This window comes from Oratosquilla oratoria, chromosome 8 (genome assembly GCF_046742065.1).
Source record: "Oratosquilla oratoria isolate Oo_2021 chromosome 8, ASM4674206v1, whole genome shotgun sequence".
In the NCBI taxonomy this organism is placed as follows: domain Eukaryota; kingdom Metazoa; phylum Arthropoda; class Malacostraca; order Stomatopoda; family Squillidae; genus Oratosquilla; species Oratosquilla oratoria.
The window spans coordinates 30,904,638-30,924,637 of NC_134784.1; the positions used below are offsets into that span (position 1 = coordinate 30,904,638).

Here is a 20,000-nt window from a genome sequence, read left to right on the forward strand (position 1 = left end):
AACGCCGGTAGTGAGTTTCGCCTGTGTACTTGCATAGGGGTTTTACTTTACTGTGTTTAACGTTGTTTTAATGTTCTCGTAGCTTCGCTATTGAGGTACCTACTCTTTACATGTGCTTGTGTACACGTGTGTGTGTGTGTGTGTGTGTGTGTGTGTGTGTGTGTGTGTGTGTGTGTGTGTGTGTGTGTGTGTGTGTGTGTGTGTGTGTGTGTGTGTGTGTGTGTGTGTGTGTGTGTGTAATTCATCATGGTCTTGGATCACGTGTTGGACTCGTGATCGACAGCTATTACCCTCCCGGAAGAGAGCTCAGAGCTCATATATGATCGATCTGAGTACTGCTGTGACCTTACACGCACACACACACCCAACTCCCTGCCCACGAGAATTGGAGTAACGACTCGCAGCGCAGCGATACTGAAATTATTTTCAGCCCTGGACGGGATTCGAACTAGGACCGCTGTAGCAGTAGTTGCGAACGCCACTACTGCACCGTCGAGTCGTGTGTGTGTGTGTGTGTGTGTGTGTGTGTGTGTGTGTGTGTGTGTGTGTGTGTGTGTGTGTGTGTGTGTGCGTGCGCGCGTGTGTGCGTGTGTGCGTGTGTGTGTGTGTGTGTGTGTGTTTTATTTATTTCCAGAATACAGAAAGGAATCGATACTCATGTACTCTCATTATATTTTTCTCTTCGAGTGCAGCAACCATTTTATTCAACTCACTGTCTGTTATGATGACAATAATTCTTCCCTAGAGTTTCATTGACGGGAAACCCGCAGCCCCACGACGACTGACAACGGTCTCTGTGGCTTCCTATACATCTCTGGGAAGACCCGTCTGTTTTATTAATGTGTAGAAGTTTGTAAGTTGACGGCTTACAGTAGTAGGAGAACGGGAGCAGTCGCTGGTTGTCAGCTGTCCATATGTGAAAGGGTGAAGGAAATTCAGATGGAATTGGTGAAGAGACGGTGCTTCACCTGCAGATGGTGGTGGGTGGGTAGATGGTGATGATGACGGCGATGACAGAGCAGAGTGAGTAGTCGTAACGATGTAGGTGGATATGGAGACTTCTGCCGTTGTTGCTGTCGTCGTCGTCGTCGTCATCGTCCTCGTCTTCGTCGTTGGTGGTAGTGAGTCCGATGGATTGATATTAGACAAAGTAGTTACAAAAGAACTCTCTCATAGTCCCGCCAAAAGCCACCTTTCCAAGATATGTTGTAACCGTGTCTGCAAATCAATATCGTCAATAAACGGGATCCCTCTCATATGTCGTTCCTGGTTGACGCTGAACGATTCTGTTAAGTTGGGGAATCCTCTCTTCTCCCCTGGCGTTTCCATGACTTTTAATAAATGACTTCCCACGGAGACTGTAACCGACACTAGAATGTCGCTTCGTAATTAGCCCTCCATCACCCAATCACTTTACTTTGGGGGTTCTTCTGTTGTGTATGACCTCTTGCTCTCTCTTCCTCTCTGCGTGTGACCTGCCACAGCAAACGCTCGAGCGATGGAGATGGGTATTCTGGACCTGCGTGCCCGTCTACGTCGTCACAGAGGTCATCTTCCTCGTCTTCGCGTCGGGCGAAGTCCAACCCTGGAACTTCCGGGGACAGAGCCAGGAACTCCCACAACAGGAACCCGACGACGGCGACGACGACGACAACGACGACGACGAAGAGAGAGAAGTAGGGCATCGGAGTGAGAGCGGGGCCCTCCTAGGGCCAGAAGAGGCGGCGAAAACCGGTGAGAGTTTGGAAGATCGGGGGAGAAATGAAGAAGATCAGCTGCCAAGAGTGTGAAGCTGAGTACAATAGTGTTTGGAAGGACGAAAGTTGTTGTGGCCGAGTGATTCTCATTTTCTGTCCTTAACGGATCCTCTATGTAATGCACCTAACTACATTTGCCTAACTGCAATGTGCAGAACGGGAGTCACGCTTGTCAAGTCCTTTTTTGGGTCTTCATCGATCAAACTCAACCTTAAATTCGTGTCTGGACTGGACTCTGTTACGCCATTCCACTGATTGACTTATCTGGACGGAAAACTGTCGTTTTTTCTTTATATTTCCATTACCTCATATTGCTTTCCCATCCCAAGCCAAGAGGTCTCTGTCAGTTTCATTAAATCCACTTATTGCCCTGAACACCGCCATCATACAGCCACAGTGTTTTTTATTTTTTCATGATGGCAGTTTCAGCAGTTTCAGTCCCTCTTGTGTTCTTGTCATCGCACTTCCACTTTTGTTGTTTAATCATTTATCTATTTATTTATTTGTTTATTTGATTATTTATTGATTTAATTATTTATTTATTCATTTATTCATTTCTTCTCATTATTATTATTATCATTGTCATTATCATTATTATTATTATTATTATTATTATTATTATTATTATTATTATTATTATTATTATTATTATTATTATTATTATTATTATTATTATTATTATTATTATTATTATTATTATTATTATTATTATTATTATTATTATTATTATTATCATTACTATTATCATTATTATTATTATTATTATTATTATTATTATTATTATTATTATTATTATTATTATTATTATTATTATTATTATTATTATTATTATTATTATTATTATTATTACTATTACTATTACTATTACTATTATTACTATTATTATTATTATTATTATTATTATTATTATTATTATTATAATTATTATCATTATTATTATTATTATTGTTATCATTATCATTATCATTATTATCATTATCATTATCATTATTATTATTATTATTATTATTATTATTATTATTATTATTTTTATTATTATTATTATTATTATCATTATCATTATTATTATTATTATTATTATTATTATTATTATTATTATTATTATTATTATTATTATTATTATTATTATTATTATTATTATTATTATTATTATTATTATTATTATTATTATTATTATTATTATTATCATTATTATCATTATTATTATTATTTTCATTATTATTTTTATTATTATTATTATTATTATTATTATTATTATTATTATTATTATTATTATAATAATATAATTATAATAATCATTATTATTATTATTATTATAATCATCATTATCATTATTATTATTATTATTATTATTATTATTATTATTATTATTATTATTATTATTATTATTATTATTATTATTATTATTATTATTATCATTATGTGTGTGTGTGTGTGTGTGTGTGTGTGTGTGTGTGTGTGTGTGTGTGTGTGTGTGTGTGAAAGATACAAATCCAGATCCAGTTTATTCCTAATTAGATACGGACAAAGGCTCTTTATGCAAAATAACAACTGAATAAACGATCAAAAAGAGACATTACAACATAATGACTATAGTCTAATCTGACCTAATCTTAAACTTCAAAGTGTGCTATGTGTGAGTGCCACAACGGGAAGTGTGTAACTTCTAATAGGTTATGCCAACGTTTCTCAAACTTTCTCCTTATGTGGAACCCCTGACATGATTTTCATGCTTCAGGAAACCCCTACCTAAGAATCATTATGCATCTTACAAAGCAAACATGGTACATTTTTCTAACAACTGCTTTAAACAACATATGCTTTCGTCGTTTAAAGCTAATAGACAATGTAACAACTGCGAAAATAAAGTCAAACATAAAAAGGGACCAAAAATTGCATTTCTGTAATTAGCCACTATCTTTCACGGGATCCTGGTTGAGAAACGTCGGCTAGTGAAGCTGTTTCTATACTCTCAAATTTAATCTGCGCCATGAAGGCTTGAATATCTCGTTTCTCGTATGATTTGTATTTTGATGCTATGAAATCTCTTTAAAACCCATTTGAATTTAGTTTTATTTTCCTCCCTTTAATGAATCACTTTCAGACAATTTAGGTGGTTTTCATGTGATTTGTTTCTGATATGTAGTATCACTTTAACCTCTCGAACACCCAGCCCCCGAATTATAAGACTAACATACATTAATTTGACACCGAAAACAGAAGGGCAATATATTCAGTATACATTGGTCCTGGAACTGGTATCTTAAAATGGTTTAAACCATGGCTATATTAAGCAGAAACATTAACATTACAGCAATTTACAATGGTATTACACATGCAGGAATGAAACTGTAGTTAGTTTCCTGTATTGAACTTCAGCCATCTAAGGAATCCCAGGTTGAAAACCCTTGTTTTAGACTATCAAATTACTCTTTCCATGGGATTCGAACCCTGGGCTTTGTAGTGCGAGACTAGGACGCTGTCATTTATGCCAGCATCCTTAGGAAGATTGATTTTATCGAACTGTCAAGATGAATGCATACATGGGACCGTACAGAAGATAATTCCGACTCTGTGTTGGTTAATGAGATCCATAGTTCGTCGATGGTAGGTGGATGAGGTGAAGCAATGGCGCTCTCAGCCCTAAAATAATATATACATAAAAATGCTTAAGTGATTTGAGATCACTACTAATAACACTGGTAAAAAAAATCACGACGTTGAGTAAGTGGACCTCACAATAGATCTAGAGCTAAATTAAAACATTTCTAGAAATGTTCTATCATGCATGATTTTTAAATGACAAAACAATCAAGTTTTATAATGAATATATATTACTCATTCATAAATAAAGCCGGTGTTACTTTTAAATCCTTACCATTCAATGTAGAAATGTATGATTCCCTGCTATGTTTGGCCCCAGGAAAACTTTTCCTTAGTCTCTAGCAGCAATCTGTCAACACAGGACTCCACTTTCCTTGACACAGCTCTTCCACTTCCAAAATGTCTTTGTGAAATCTTTTGCCGTGCCCGTCGCTGACTACTTCAAGATTTCTAGGAAAAACATCTAGGTGGTAGTCCAAAAAAAGGATTCTTGGATAAATACGGCATTCTAAGATGCCTATACATCTTCTGCAACATACCAGTATTCTTTGTAAGTCCCCGCACGTGACTCATGTACTTTTTCAATTGCATTTGGCTCCTCAAATATTTCAACTCAAAACATTTCACTGATCTGTGTTTAAAAAAAAAAAAAAAAAAAAAAAAAAAAATCTTAACTATGGCATTAGTGATTCGCAGGGTTGTATTCTTTAAATATATGAAACCATAGTTAGTTCTTTAGAATATTTTTTTTCATCAACCAGAGCTTCATGTGCATATGTGGCATATATGTATATATTTTTTTCATGATTGATCACATTCTTCTTCCCTGGAGCCAATGATATTCATGCACACACTCTACATTATTTTTCTTGTCTTGGATGTCCTATTCATGAAGGAAAAAAATTGTGTCGTACCAAGTTTCATTCCGAGTAAATGTGTCACAACCTTCAGGTCACCATCTACATTCCCTTTCCTAAAAGAAGCTCTATGTTATCACACAAACCCTTCAAGTTAGCTGTGTGATCCACAGGATCCATGGATACTCCACAACCTTTTTATTGTGGACTAGAACCGCTTTCAAGCTGACTTGTGGTGAGTCAGTAAACAAACGACACCCATCTGTCATATTCGTGGCTAAATACTTCCATAAGAAAGAGCATAAAAGGAAAACACTAGAGCAGCCTAAATCAACTTGAATGTCAACTCATCAAAGATACATCAAAAATTACTTTCACTAACCACACAATATCTCGGCATTATGATAGTGGATGGCGTATCATCACAACATTAATAGGACTACACAATATAATTTGTCAACAGAATGAAAAAGATAATGTTTACATATTGACACCTTAGCTGCAACTGATAGAGCACCACTACATAGGAGTGGGCATTGTTTGAATGTCCCAACACATCCATACTTCTGTAGGCCCCTGTGTTATTTATCCAAGCTTACACCAAGAAAAAAAATACTACTAAGAACACTATGGTAATACTTGTATACTATTTGGAGACCTCCATGCTCAAGGGACGTAACCACCGCCTCCAACGTTTTCGAGCTAGTAACGGAATCCGGTAGATGGAAGCATCCTCTGTCTAGCCTTGAAAGCAGAATACTGGAATTGGACCTTTACGTCCCTTTAACTGAGGGTATTTAATCGCGTGCTGTGGCGAGCGAGAGTCATGATGAGGTATACAAACTCCATGCTCAAGGGGCGTACTTGGCTGAGGCAGCCAGCCAGTCACCGCGCCGGCTAGTGTTCTGCCTGCCTGCTCGGCCAATCACAGAGCCGCTCCGAGTCTCTCACGCCTCCTCGTCTCAGTACACACACGTGGTTAGTTAAAGGGTGCCCTATGGTATCATCATTAATAAGAAGAAGCTACAGCACATCAAGTATCTGTCTGGGTATGTCCCACACCCCTTTCGGAGCTTCTATGATGACCTGTTTGCCAGCCAAGAAGGAGACAACATTAATTCTGCTACAGAGGAGGACCATCATGCCGACGACCCCACAAATGATGATGTTTTGGATTACTGACTATCTTGCGCCCTCTAACCCCCTCACCTTTGCACAATTTTGTTGTCATTGATTTTTCTATAAAACGATTAATAATAATTATTTACATTACAAAAACACTTATAAAACACGAACCAATAAGATTTTTAAGCTGAAATTTTCAGGGATACTTAGTTTTAATACATTTGTTGAATGTGCCAAAAATGAACAAAATCAGATGATAAACACTTACACATATAAAATTAACCCTGGATTTTTTTTTTTCATTGAAGGAAAAACTCATTTGAAAAAAAAATAAAATACACCATGGAATTTATCTCCTCGTAATCTATCTTTTCATACCAAATACCTTTACGTTTTTTGTTTTCTTCATTGTGTAATTGTTATTAGACTTTAAACACGTTTTTCTCGAAATTTTGTTTTTGGCACATACGCCCCTCGAGTATATTGGAACAAAGATATGGGTGATAGTGCAATGTAGTTCAGTTCAAAGCTTTAAGAATCATTTAGATAAGTAAGATGCTGTAATGGTTATAATTTATCTTATATTATTTGTTTTTGTTTTGTTATCATTTGTCTGTCTGATTTTTATTTATTATAACTTATTTGTCAATTAATTATTATTTATTATTTACCTGTTTGTTTATTATTTAACTATACCTATGCATTTATTTATGTATTTTATTTGTTATTTACATTATCATAGTTTTTATTTATTATTTTATTATTAATATGATTTTTTTTTTCGCATCCGACCTAGATATGGATCAAAAGGTCTCCTGTCGGCATGCTCCGCCTTTGTAATCCTTTGATAAAATTTGGAATCAGCGTACAAAAATACATGAAACAAATATTATTTTCCAGGGTACCCATAGCTATACAGTATATGTTTTGTAATTTGATATGTATAATATGTATTGACATGTTTTTGTAATAATGTTGCATTGTGATCGTTTGTTATTTGTTTGTACGTGGCCCTTTGAACCCGATTCGAAGCAGCACGTCAGAATAGGTGAAAAACTTTGAACCTTGGCGAATTCTTTTTCACTCCTATCGCTTCACACTGTTCACGCCTCGCCTATTGACTACAGTGTTTGGGTGAGTTCCTTTATTATACCTTGTGGAACATTGTGTATTATCGTAATTGATTGTCAATGTGTCTTATAATCAATACAATACTGTTTGTTATTTTCGTTTGTGTTCATGTCTGCTGTTGTAGGTTTCTGTTTACCATTACAACTTGTAGTACATTATTCTAACACACACCTCGTTACCTCTAAATACCAAATGGGCGCGTGCTCATTATGAGCTTACAGAGCATATAGATCCTTAGCTCGCCCTTTACTCCCCTTTAACGCTGGGTCCATCATAGGTATTTATATTATATATAGGCGCCCCCTCTTATTTTTCGAAGGACAAAATATTTATTGGCCACTAATTACGCAAAGATACCTCTCTTTCCCCAATATGATTTAGTTTTCTAAGTGTTATTTTCAATTATGGGATAGTTAAGATGGTGTGGATGTAGTGCAAGGGAGGGGTGTAAAGAAAAATTAGAAATGGAAGGAAGTTGAAGTTAAAAAAATGTGGGGCAGATCCATTTGCTTGGTGTTAATTGATAGGAGGGGATGATTATTCCTCGGTCACTGAAACTGGTCTTGTTGGTCTTCTTTTGTTTCTTTTATTCCTCTTCCCTTTTTTAGTTAAAGGGCAGGATAGATAAGACGGGGGAGAGGGTGGGAGGGGGGGGGCCCGGGGTTCCAGTGGAAGGAAAGAGTGGAAATGGAAAGAAGTAAGAGCTATGATAGATGTGGGGCAGACCCACTCGCTCGGTTAGTTTATAGTCTTTAAGACTTTGTTGTTTCCCTCCTCTTCCCTTGAATCAATTTGTCAAATGTGTTTATGTTGCAGCTAAAGTATTATACATACGCACAAAATATAGAAGCTAGACTGCTAGAGGAATAGGGCAGAGAAAAGATCAAAAAATGGATAGCTATGAATATTTATCATAAAAGAATGAAATAGTTTTAGCTAATAAAAAGTGCCATTTTTTCTCAAATATTTGTTGCGTTTGGTGCTTTCTTAAGAGTTTGGGGTGACCATGAGAAAAGTTATTTGTACAATTCGACCATGGGCGCAATATAGCAATAGAAAATTAATTATTAATTTTGTAAATTAAAATGTATCAACGTAATATGCAATTTTGTGGGCGGAAAAAAAAAATACCTTGCTACAAGCAAATATGCTAATGAACGAAGTCGGTAGCATAGAATCGGGACGCCATCTTGTCGTCTGTCAATTGACGGCCTCGGTACTTCCGACAGTACCTCGCCAGGTACATTTTCTTGAAGGAATGTTATGGAGCGGAGATACATGCATTCCTTCAAGCTGCAAGAACTTTGTATACCCCGCAAGCTGAGAGAGTGGTTGAAAAGCCCGCCAACGTCTCTCACGACGACGACAACGAGGACGAGCCGGATGCCATTTAATTTGCAGGTAATGCTTTACTAAACACAGGTTAGGTTAGGTTAGAAGAATTTTTCATCCTTTCATTTCTTCGACGTCGGCATCTATCAATACAAACATGGCGTACCATTCGTCCAACACGACTTCGTTACTTACGAAATCTGTTTTAGCACCTTTTTTTTCGCTCACAAAATTGCATATTACGTTGATGCATTATAATTTACAAAATTAATAATTAATTTTCTATTGCTATATTGCGCCCATGGTCGAAACTAAAAATTTACCACCGCCTGTGTATTCGACATTTTCAAATTCGGTAAGACTTATGATTGACAAAAAATACACTAATGAGACAGATACAATTTACTTTATTGAAAAAAAATTACCCTTTTCAAATCAAGGGCTGAAATTTATACCAATGAAAATTAACTTTTCCCTGCGATTCATATCTTTACTACTAGTTGTTTACTCAAGTTATTACCAAGCAATTTTACCCATTTGAAATACTCCTTTCGTAGCCAAAAGATTGTGAAATATTGAGCCTGTTTCAATTGATAAATACAGCCAATGGAAGAAGATTATTCAAAAACGTCGTTAAATATAAGTGAAAACAAGATGTATATGACAGGTATTGAGAGATATTTGGTAATATGCAAGGGTGTTAGGGAGAGAGGGGTGGAGGGGGATGGTGAGAGGGAAATGAGGAGAGGGAGAGGGAGAGGGGGGGAAGAGGGAAAGGGGGAGAGAGCAACATACGGGTAACGACCTCAAATCATCCAAGCAGTGTATTTCAGCCTCTGAGAAAGCAAATAAGATTCTGGGATTGATTGCGCGATCTTTTGATTTCAAAAGTCCATCACTCATTAACAAGCTATATAAATCGTTAGTTCGTCCACATTTGGAATATGCTGTTTCCGTATGGTCACCGAATCTCATTAAAGACATTGACAGACTGGAAAAGGTACAACGGCGAGCCACAAAACTGATTCCAAATATCAAAAATAAATCATACGAAAATCGACTTAAGCACATAAATCTGTTTTCCCTAAAAAAGCGTAGACTCAGAGGTGACTTGATACAGGTCTTTAAGATTTTAAAGGGAATTGACAACATCAAAAGTGACCAAATTTTCACATTGAATGAGAATCAGACAAGAAACAATGGTCTCAAACTGTCCGGAAATAGATTCAATTTGGAAGTAGGTAGAAACAACTTTGCCAACCGTGTAGTTAATGAATGGAATAAACTTCCTGCACAGGTAGTGCAATGTAGTTCAGTTCGAAGCTTTAAGAATCATTTAGATAAATACCTAAGTAAGATGCTGTAATTATTATAATTTATGTTATATTATTTGTTTTTGTTTTGTTATAATTTGTCTGTCTGATTTTCATTTATTATTAGTTATATGTCAATTTATTATAATTTACTATTTACCTGTTTGTTTGTTATTCAACTATACCAATGCATTTATTTATGTATTTTAATTGTTATTTACATTGTTATAGTTTTAATTTATTATTAATATGATTTTTTTTTTTTTTTTTTTTTTTTTTTTTTTTTTTTTTTTTTTTTTTTTTTTTTTGGCATCCGACCTAGATATGGATCAAAAGGTCTCCTGTCGGCATGCTTTGCCTTTGTAATCCTTTGTAAGACTAGAATAGGAAGTTATACAGATAAAACTGAAACGATTCTTCAAAAAACAAGTTGGGTCATCACTGATCAACACAATAGAATATGCAATATAAAGAAGAACTGGATCTGATAAAAATTAATGAGGATTCAATTGATAAAAAAGACAATAATTAATGTAGGGAAGAAATATGAGGACATCTGTGTGAATGCATTAAAAGGCAAAGAGCACATTGACATGGATATGAAAGGAAGGTCTTTGAAAACAGGATAGTTTAGAAGAAATTGTAAAGAATACGTATAACGTTCTTATTTATGTCAGGAAGAAAGCATGTAAAAACAAACTAAGACTTAAAAATGTAAGGAGAAAAAGAGAAAAAGGAAAAAAAAAGAGAAAAAAAGAGAAGAAAGGAAAGAGAAAAATGATTGGGCCAAGTAGGCCTATGTAGGAAAAGAAACAACTAAGTAGAATGAGAAAATGCAGAAGGGAAAGAAAATTTTACGAAATGGGACTAGTTGAGATGACCAAAGAAGTTAGAAAGGGGGCAAGGATAAATCCAGGCTTAAAAGACGTTCGAAAACTCAAATTATTTTATCATTATGATAAACAAAAGTAAAGTTGAAGACCAGCATCACTTAAAAGTATGTAAAGCACTCAATAAAATTTTGATGAAATTTGACCAAACACCTGACAGAATCACGTAGAAATAGAAAATGGAAGAAGAGGTAAACGAAAGTTTGAGTGTACGAGATCCTAAAAAAAAAAAAAAAAAAAAAAAAAAAAAATGGAAACAAACTCGTACCTTGGGGAAGACATTAGATGGCGAGATTTGGCGAATGGTGTTCCATAGGAGTAGGACCCAGTTCTAGTCATAGACAACGTCCATATAAATACATGATAGAAGGAATCGATATTTTTATATTAAAAAAATGGCAAGACACAAGAGGAAATATGCAAACAGATTTGTATACGTATTATATCATACAAGCAGTCCTTGCATGCCTAAATGCCGCCCTGGAAATTTCTTAGTGACTACCATCCCTTATTGCCTGTTTTAGCTGTTGGCTTGCGAAATATATAAACGAATTTTTATATTTGTATTTAATGTCCCTATTGCAGAAAGGATAGGGGGGAAAATATTTCATATCCTGTTGATTCTAACGCAAAATTCGATTCGTATATTACGGTAAAATATTCAACGCTTCTTTGACCTTTTTTATTATAATTATTTTGTCAGCCTTGTGGGTAACATATCTAGACTAGAATTGCCGCTCCCCTAAATGTGGTGCCCCCAGGACATATGCACCCACCCCCCACATGTGAGAGCCCTGTGTACAAGTCCTTGTAAGGAGGTTAGCCATCTCGTAGGTAACGCCCACGCGCCAGCACCTTGGGGGAAAAATGTTGACTGGAAGGAGAAGAACGAAGACTTTAATGGAAAAGAACTTTCGAACCCATGGTAGACATGAATGGTGAGATGGTAAATACAGACGTTATTTTTCCTGTCTTTTGTCGACATTTGGATTTGTTCAGGGTAATCAGTCGTGATCATGACAAAAAAAAATGTCTCGTTCAGCATCTTGGGAACAATGTGTGAGACAAGTGATCAACACAGAACAGAAGAGCATATGATTGGTGAGTAAGTGTAAAACTAATTTTCGGCTAAATTAACAGGAACATGATGAAAATATGAAGTTTACGTCACTTCCGAGCCAGAAAGGTCGTGGTGAATTGGATCACGTACCGAAAAAGAAAAAGAAGAAGATATCCAAATGTATCTGTACTAGATAGTTCCCGAGTGTGGTAGACATTGGTCTGATGACATCAGAAGAAAGAAGGGAGGAGGAAAAGATGTTGCACATCCTCTACAAATGCGTTAAAATCAAACAACTCAAAGAAGGCAGAGAGGATGTCGGAAATATTCCTTTCGCGTACAGATTGATAAATGAATTGAACGAATTGCCAGGCGAGATAGAAGTAAAATAATAATAATAATAATAATAATAATAATAATAATAATAATAATAATAATAATAATAATTAATAATAATAATAATAATAATAATATAATAACAATGTAATATGATAATAATATAATAATGATGATAATAATAGTAATAATAATAATTGATAATATAATAACATAATGTAATATGATAATAATATAATAATAATATGATAGTATGATAATATAATGATAATATACTAATTATAATAATACAATAATAATAATGTAATAATGATATAATAATAACAATAATATAATAATAATAGAAACAAACAAACAAAAAAATCGTGTAAATTATGACGAATCTAAACAAAATGAAGTCATAGAACAAGCTAGGCTGGTTATCTACAGTAAAGAAAAGGAAATGAAGATTATAACAATAAAGAAAAAAAAACGCGAGCGAGTTACATTCAACAACGCCTACACACCACATACGGGTAGAAATCGACCCCACCCCCGCCCCCATCTCAAACCAGCTCACTCTTTCCATCTCAACTTCTCTCACCTTTACATCTCAGGGCCATAATTTTGACAGATTGAATTTGATTTTGTTTTTCTTTATTCTTTATTTTAATTTATTTCATTTAATTTTATTCCGTTTTAATTTTATTTTATTTTATTTATTTGTCTATTTATTTTTACTATATTCCATTTTATATTATCTTTATTTCATTTTGTCTTACTTCATCTAATTTTTCTTTGGGGGGAAGGTAATCGGGTGTACATATCTCAGTGCAATTATTTATTTCTAAACATTCATAACATAATTTAGTGAAGGTTAAAATGAATAATGATTATAAATAAGGAGTCAATAATGAATAATTTTTCGTGATTACAATGAACGCAAGTCAAAATCGTGATAAATGTGTTTTTGTCGAATATCACCTCTATAAACATATAAGAAATAGAAATAGATATATATATATATATATATATATATATATATATATATATATATATATAATATATATATATAATATATATATATATATATATATTTAATATAATTCAGTGTCGGGTTTAGAAATAAAAAAGAATCTACCTTTTTATTTCGTCAGTCGTATTCTCTTTGTATTTTTAATTTTACTATTTCTCTTCTTTCGCCTTCCTGGCCCTTACTAAACTATCAACCAGGATTTTATCTTTATCCCACATACGGCAAGCCTCCTCAACTGCATGAAATCGTCTGATGTCACCAAGTTGACTGAAATGACCCAACACGACCTGCGTGTCGACGCAGTAAATGCCCTTGACCCGTTTCTTTGTTTCTTCCTCAGTTCCTCAACGTCGTCCCTTCCATATGTCACTTCTGTACATTTCAGTCTGGGGCGGATTATTATTATTTTTTTTCTTCAACTTATTTATTTATTTCTACCTCCGTGAAATTAAAAAAAAAAAAAGTATTTTGTATTCTAATCTGAATAACGATTTGTCTCCAACCATATAAAATATATATATATCTAACTCTGGTCCATAGGGGTGTGTGTTACAAACTCGTGAGAGAATGAAGGTTGAGGGACCCAATTGTCAGTTTTCCATATATGGAAAGGTGAAGGAGAAACTCGCAACGAATGGAGAGCCTGACCTCCGGGGATCCAATGCCAGTCTCCCAAGACTGCACCTCCAGAAGAAGGTGAGGGTGCTGTTGTGCTCTGCAGATGTGCAGTAGGGAGATGATGGTCTCCGACGTCTCCTGCTGAACCACAATTTGGGATAGAAAACGTCAAGAAATGTATGGGCATACACTATACATAAGAGGCATACACATAGTATACAAATACATGTATGAGTACATATGGTGTATTTTGTCAGCAACAACCAGCGTGTGTGTGTGTGTGTGTGTGTGTGTGTGTGTGTGTGTGTGTGTGTGTGTGTGTGTGTGTGTGTGTATGTATGTGTGTGTGTGTGAGTGTGTGTATGTGTGTGTGATTCACCATGGTTCACCATGGTCATGAATCACGTGTTGGACTTGTGATCGACAGTCATTACCCCCCGAATGAGAGCTCATATATGTGTGTGTGTGTGTGTGTGTGTGTGTGTGTGTATGTATGTGTGTGTGTGTGTGTGTGTGTGTGTGTGTGATTCACCATGGTTCACCACGGTCATGAATCACGTGTTGGACTTGTGATCGACAGTCATTACCCCCCGAATGAGAGCTCATATATGGCCCAATGTATGTGTAATACTGTAGCCTTTTACACACACACACACACACACACACACACACACACACACACACACACACACACACACACACAACTCTTTGGCCACCAGAGTTGGAGTGCCGGCTTGCAGCGTGTATATGTGTGTGATTCACCATCACCATGGTCTTGGATCACGTGTTGGACTCGTGATCGACAGTTATTTCCCTTCCGAAAGAGAGCTCAGAGCTCGTATATGACCGATCTATGGGTTATGCTGTGACCTTATTCGCACACACACACACCCAACTCCCCGCCCACGAGAGTTGGAGTAACAACCCGTAACGCAGCGATACTGAAATTATTTCAGCCTTGGACGGGATTCGAACCCGGACCGCCGTAGTGGCAGCAAGGAACTCTACCACTGCGCCATAAGTTGTGTGTGTGTGTGTATGTGTGTGATTTAACTATTTACTAGCTTATATATGTTGGATGACAATCATGTGCTTGTGCACAGCATTTACATTACACAGACAAATGCATTTTGTATGCGATCTTACTACACTGTAAAAACATTTAGACAGATATTTACTGAAGGTCTTTTATGGCACCAGAGAAGAGAAAATTAAAGGACGGGGGAGTCCTTTACACTCATCTGATTGAAGACTCGAGCCACAGCTGGCTAGGTGCGCAGAACGACCAAAAGAAAGCACCTCTCGCGCAGCCGTCGCCTGCCTGACAGCACAACCACCATTTCTACTGTGATGAGACTTCTATTTCCATTCCAATTCACGTGGGGAGAGGATATTGGTTGGTGTAGGAGCGGCAGAGAGAAGGAGATGCTTGGGAGATGCAAGAGGGAGAGACAGGGAGGAGAAAAGCAAACAGGTGGGGAGTGGAAGGGAGGGAGGAAGATGATGTGGTGTCGACCGGTCCTTGTTGGAGAGAGCGAGAGAGATGAGAATGACGAGGCGGTGTAGAGAATATTCTAGATCGCCGTGTTAACCTCTGGGCCGCGACCCGATACTGGATCATCAAGACTGGGTCGTAATTTGAGGAATGATTACCATTACTATTACTGCTATTCTTGTTATCATTATCATTATCGTTATTATCATTATTATTGTTTTATTATCATTATCATAATTACTATTTATTATTATTATTATTATCGTTGTTATTATCGTTGTTATTATCGTTGTTATTATCGTTGTTATTATCGTTGTTATTATCGTCGTTGTTATTATCGTCGTTGTTATTATCGTCGTTGTTATTATCGTCGTTGTTATTATCGTCGTTGTTATTATCGTCGTTGTTATTATCGTCGTTGTTATTATCGTCGTTGTTGTTATCGTTGTTGTTGTTATCGTTGTTGTCGTTATCGTTGTTGTCGTTATCGTTGTTGTCGTTATCGTTGTTGTCGTTATCGTTGTTGTCGTTATCGTTGTTGTCGTTATCGTTGTTGTCGTTATCGTTGTTGTCGTTATCGTTGTTGTCGTTATCGTTGTTGTCGTTATCGTTGTTGTCGTTATCGTTGTTGTCGTTATCGTTGTTGTCGTTATCGTTGTTGTCGTTATCGTTGTTGTCGTTATCGTTGTTGTCGTTATCGTTGTTGTCGTTATCGTTGTTGTCGTTATCGTTGTTGTCGTTATCGTTGTTGTCGTTATCGTTGTTGTCGTTATCGTTGTTGTCGTTATCGTTGTTGTCGTTATCGTTGTTGTCGTTATCGTTGTTGTCGTTATCGTTGTTGTCGTTATTGTTATTGTTATTGTTATCGTTATTGTTATTATTGTTTATTATAATTGTTTGTCATTATTATTGTCATTATTATTGTCATTATTGTTATCATTATTGTTATCATTATTGTTGTTATCATTATCATTATTATTATCATTATCGATATCATTATTATTATTCTATTGTTATCATTATTATTATTCTATTGTTATCATTATCATTATTATTGTTATATTTATATTTATCATCCTTTTTATTATCATTATTGTTATCATTATCATCATCATTATTGTTATCATTATCATCATCATTATTGTTATCATTATCATCATCATTATTGTTATCATTATCATCATCATTATTGTTATCATTATCATTATCATCATCATTATTGTTATCATTATTGTTATCATTATCATTATTGTTATCATTATCATTATTGTTATCATTATCATTATTGTTGTTATTATTGTCATTATTGTTATCATTATTATTATCATTATTATTATCATTATTATTATTATTATTATTATCATTATTACCATTATTATTATTACTATTATTATTATCATTATTGTCACTACTTATTACTATTATCATTATTATCATTATTACTATCATTATTGATATTATTATTATTATTATTATTATTATTATTATTATTATTAATATTGTTATTGTTATTATTATTGTTATTTTTATTATTACAATTATCATTATCATTATTATTATTATTATTATTATTATTATTATTAGTATTGTCACTATTACTATTATCATTATTGTCATTATTACTATCATTATTGATATTATTATTATCATTATTATTATTACTATTATTATTATTATTATTATTGTTGTTGTTATTATTTATTATTATTATTACTATTATTATCATTATTATTATCATTATTATTATTATTATTATTATTATTATTGTCATCATCATTATTATTACTATCATCATTTTTATTTTTATCATTATTATTATAACTTATCCTCTTATTACTATCGTTTTCATTATTATTTCTATTATCGTTTTTACTGTTATTACTATTATCATTATAATCATTATCACCAAAATATGACAATGATATTTCTGTAACACTTTCACAGTCTAGACTTTTACGTGGTAGTTAGAAAATTCTGTAACGAATTCTGTAACGATTTGGGTAACTTAAGGGACAAAATTATAAATGTTTTCTGTGCACTAACACCTTTAAGAACTTTCATATATTGAGTTAGTGGAATTCCTATCGGGGTATCTGTGTAAGTGGTGATGGCGGGGCGCGGGGTGTTGGTAGTGGTGATGATGGTGTAGAGTGAGAGCTTCAGGTGGGCTGGGTAGATGGCAGAGGTGAAAGTGAGAGGACTTGTAACCCCATTCCACGTCCAGCAACATGTTTTCTCTAACAGATGTTTATATATATATATATATACATATATATATATACATACACACACATATGATCGATCATTAGAAACTGAATACAAAGCAGTGTCAAAACTGTCGTTTGTTTTGTACGTACGCATTTACCCCATTGTATTACAAACAGTTGGATGAGAAAACTGCTCGTCCCGACTCTGTCTCCTATTGCTTAAACTTTGCTTCAAATTCGCTTATTTTAGGGGGGGGGGGACTTTAGTTACACCCCTACGGACCAGAGCTACATATTATTGTTTCACATTTGGGAATATTGTTCCCGAAGGATAGAAACGCTGGTTTTCGCTGTGTGTTTTCTTACTGCACTTTTTTCTTTTTCCGATATTGACCCTATAATCGGTACATCTGTAGGGAGAGTTGTGTTTCTTAATATCCCTCAAATACTGTGTGTGTGTGTGTGTGTGTGTGTGTGTGTGTGTGTGTGTGTGTGTGTGTGTGTACGCGTGCATGTGTGTGTGTGTGCGTGTTAGTGTATTTATCTAACTGTACCTAATTATATTATACAGGAAATGAATAACGCTCGTTGGGCCCCGTCTCATAGACTTAAATTAATGTACTGTTCCATCTTAATCTATATCCTTGATTTCCAATTATCATATTCAGATATGAACCCGTGTACTGTTTGAGTTTGGGCTATATCACCTTCGAAGCTATTCCAAGTATTTATGTATCAATATGGAAAATTGTATTTCTTCACATCAACTAGATAATTATGTGTTATTTCTTCATTTGTTTCCATGACGTTTTAAAACTCCTTCATCTTTAATAAAGATTTGTTTTTTTTTTCTGTTGATACAAGCTATCCCCCTCAGTAACCTAAATACTGTAATTGTGTCACCTCTCTTCGATCTTTCAAAGTTGGTAGACCCAGTCCTTTCAGTCTCTCCTCGTATGGTTAATTTGCCTGACTGGGGACCACATATTCCAATCTTAGACAGACCAAGGTTTCTAGGAGTTTTTTTTTTTCATCATCTCTTTATCTATAGAGTGAAACGTCACTTCAATCTTCTGCAGTAGTCTGTACGATATCTCCCACAATCCTGCAAATATGTCTGTCAGGTGACAGGCTGTCTTTTATCAACACTCCCAAATATTCTCTTCTTTTGCGTTTGTAATGGGTGCACTTTCCATTTCCAGTAATTTGCATTTATTGTTATTGAATTTTAATAACTATTCTTGGCTCCATGCAAAAATAATGTCTAGAACTTATTGCAATTTATTGTACCGTCCTCCTCGATTTTCACTCTTCTCATACGTGTGTGTGTGTGTGTGTGCGTGTGATTCACTATGCCCTTGGTATAGCGTGCTGGACTTGTGATCGACAGCTATCAATATTCCGGAAGAGAGCTCAGAACTTATATGGTGCGATCTACAGGTAATAGTTGCCTGCATCACCTTGGATAAGGCAATGATAGGATTCTTTCCGAAAGGGTCCTTTCTCCACTTTAGAACCACTGCACGAACGTAACCTAACCTAACTTGACCAAACTTGACCTAACCTAACCTAACTTGACCTAACCTGACCTGACCTAACCTAATCTTCTTGGACACAGTCCCTCGTGGGGGAAACAATGACGTCACTCGAAGGGCATAGGATAAGGAGCCCGATGCATCCCGAATAGGGAGAGGTGACCCATTGAGAAATAATTACTCTGTTTGACAAAGTGGGTGAGACAGATCTGCACTGACCCGAGACTGTAGGACACACACACACACACACACACACACACACACACACACACACACACACACACACACACACACACACACACACACACACACACACACACACACACACGCACACACACACACGCACGCACACACACACACACACACACACGCACGCACACACACACACACACACACACACACACACACACACACACGCACACACACACACACACACACACACACACACACACACACACACACACACACACACTTACACACACACAACCTCGTGACGCAGTCATTAGAGTTCTCGCCTGCCACTACGGCTGTCCGGATTCGACTCCTGCCCAGGACTGAAATAATTTCAGTATCGCTGCGCTGCGGGGTATTACCCCAACTCTCGTGGGCGAGGAGTTGGGTGTGTGTGCGTGTAGTCATAGTATTACCCAGCGATCGGTCATACAAGCTCTGAGCTCTCATCCTGGCGGTTAATAACTGTCGATCACGAGTCCAACACGTGATCC

At 35.5% G+C, this 20,000-nt stretch overlaps 1 protein-coding gene across 1 annotated transcript in view; it reads left to right on the forward strand.

Annotated features, from left to right (window-relative positions):
• The window catches only part of LOC143027336 (putative inorganic phosphate cotransporter), a 33,936-nt gene extending 31,643 nt beyond the window's left edge, over nucleotides 1–2,293 (forward strand). The window contains exon 12 of the mRNA XM_076188610.1: nucleotides 1,485–2,293. Within this exon, the coding sequence (XP_076044725.1) occupies nucleotides 1,485–1,790 (306 nt within the window). The 3' untranslated portion in view covers nucleotides 1,791–2,293. The remainder of the gene's footprint in view (nucleotides 1–1,484) is intronic.
• The last annotated feature ends 17,707 nt before the right edge of the window (nucleotides 2,294–20,000 follow it).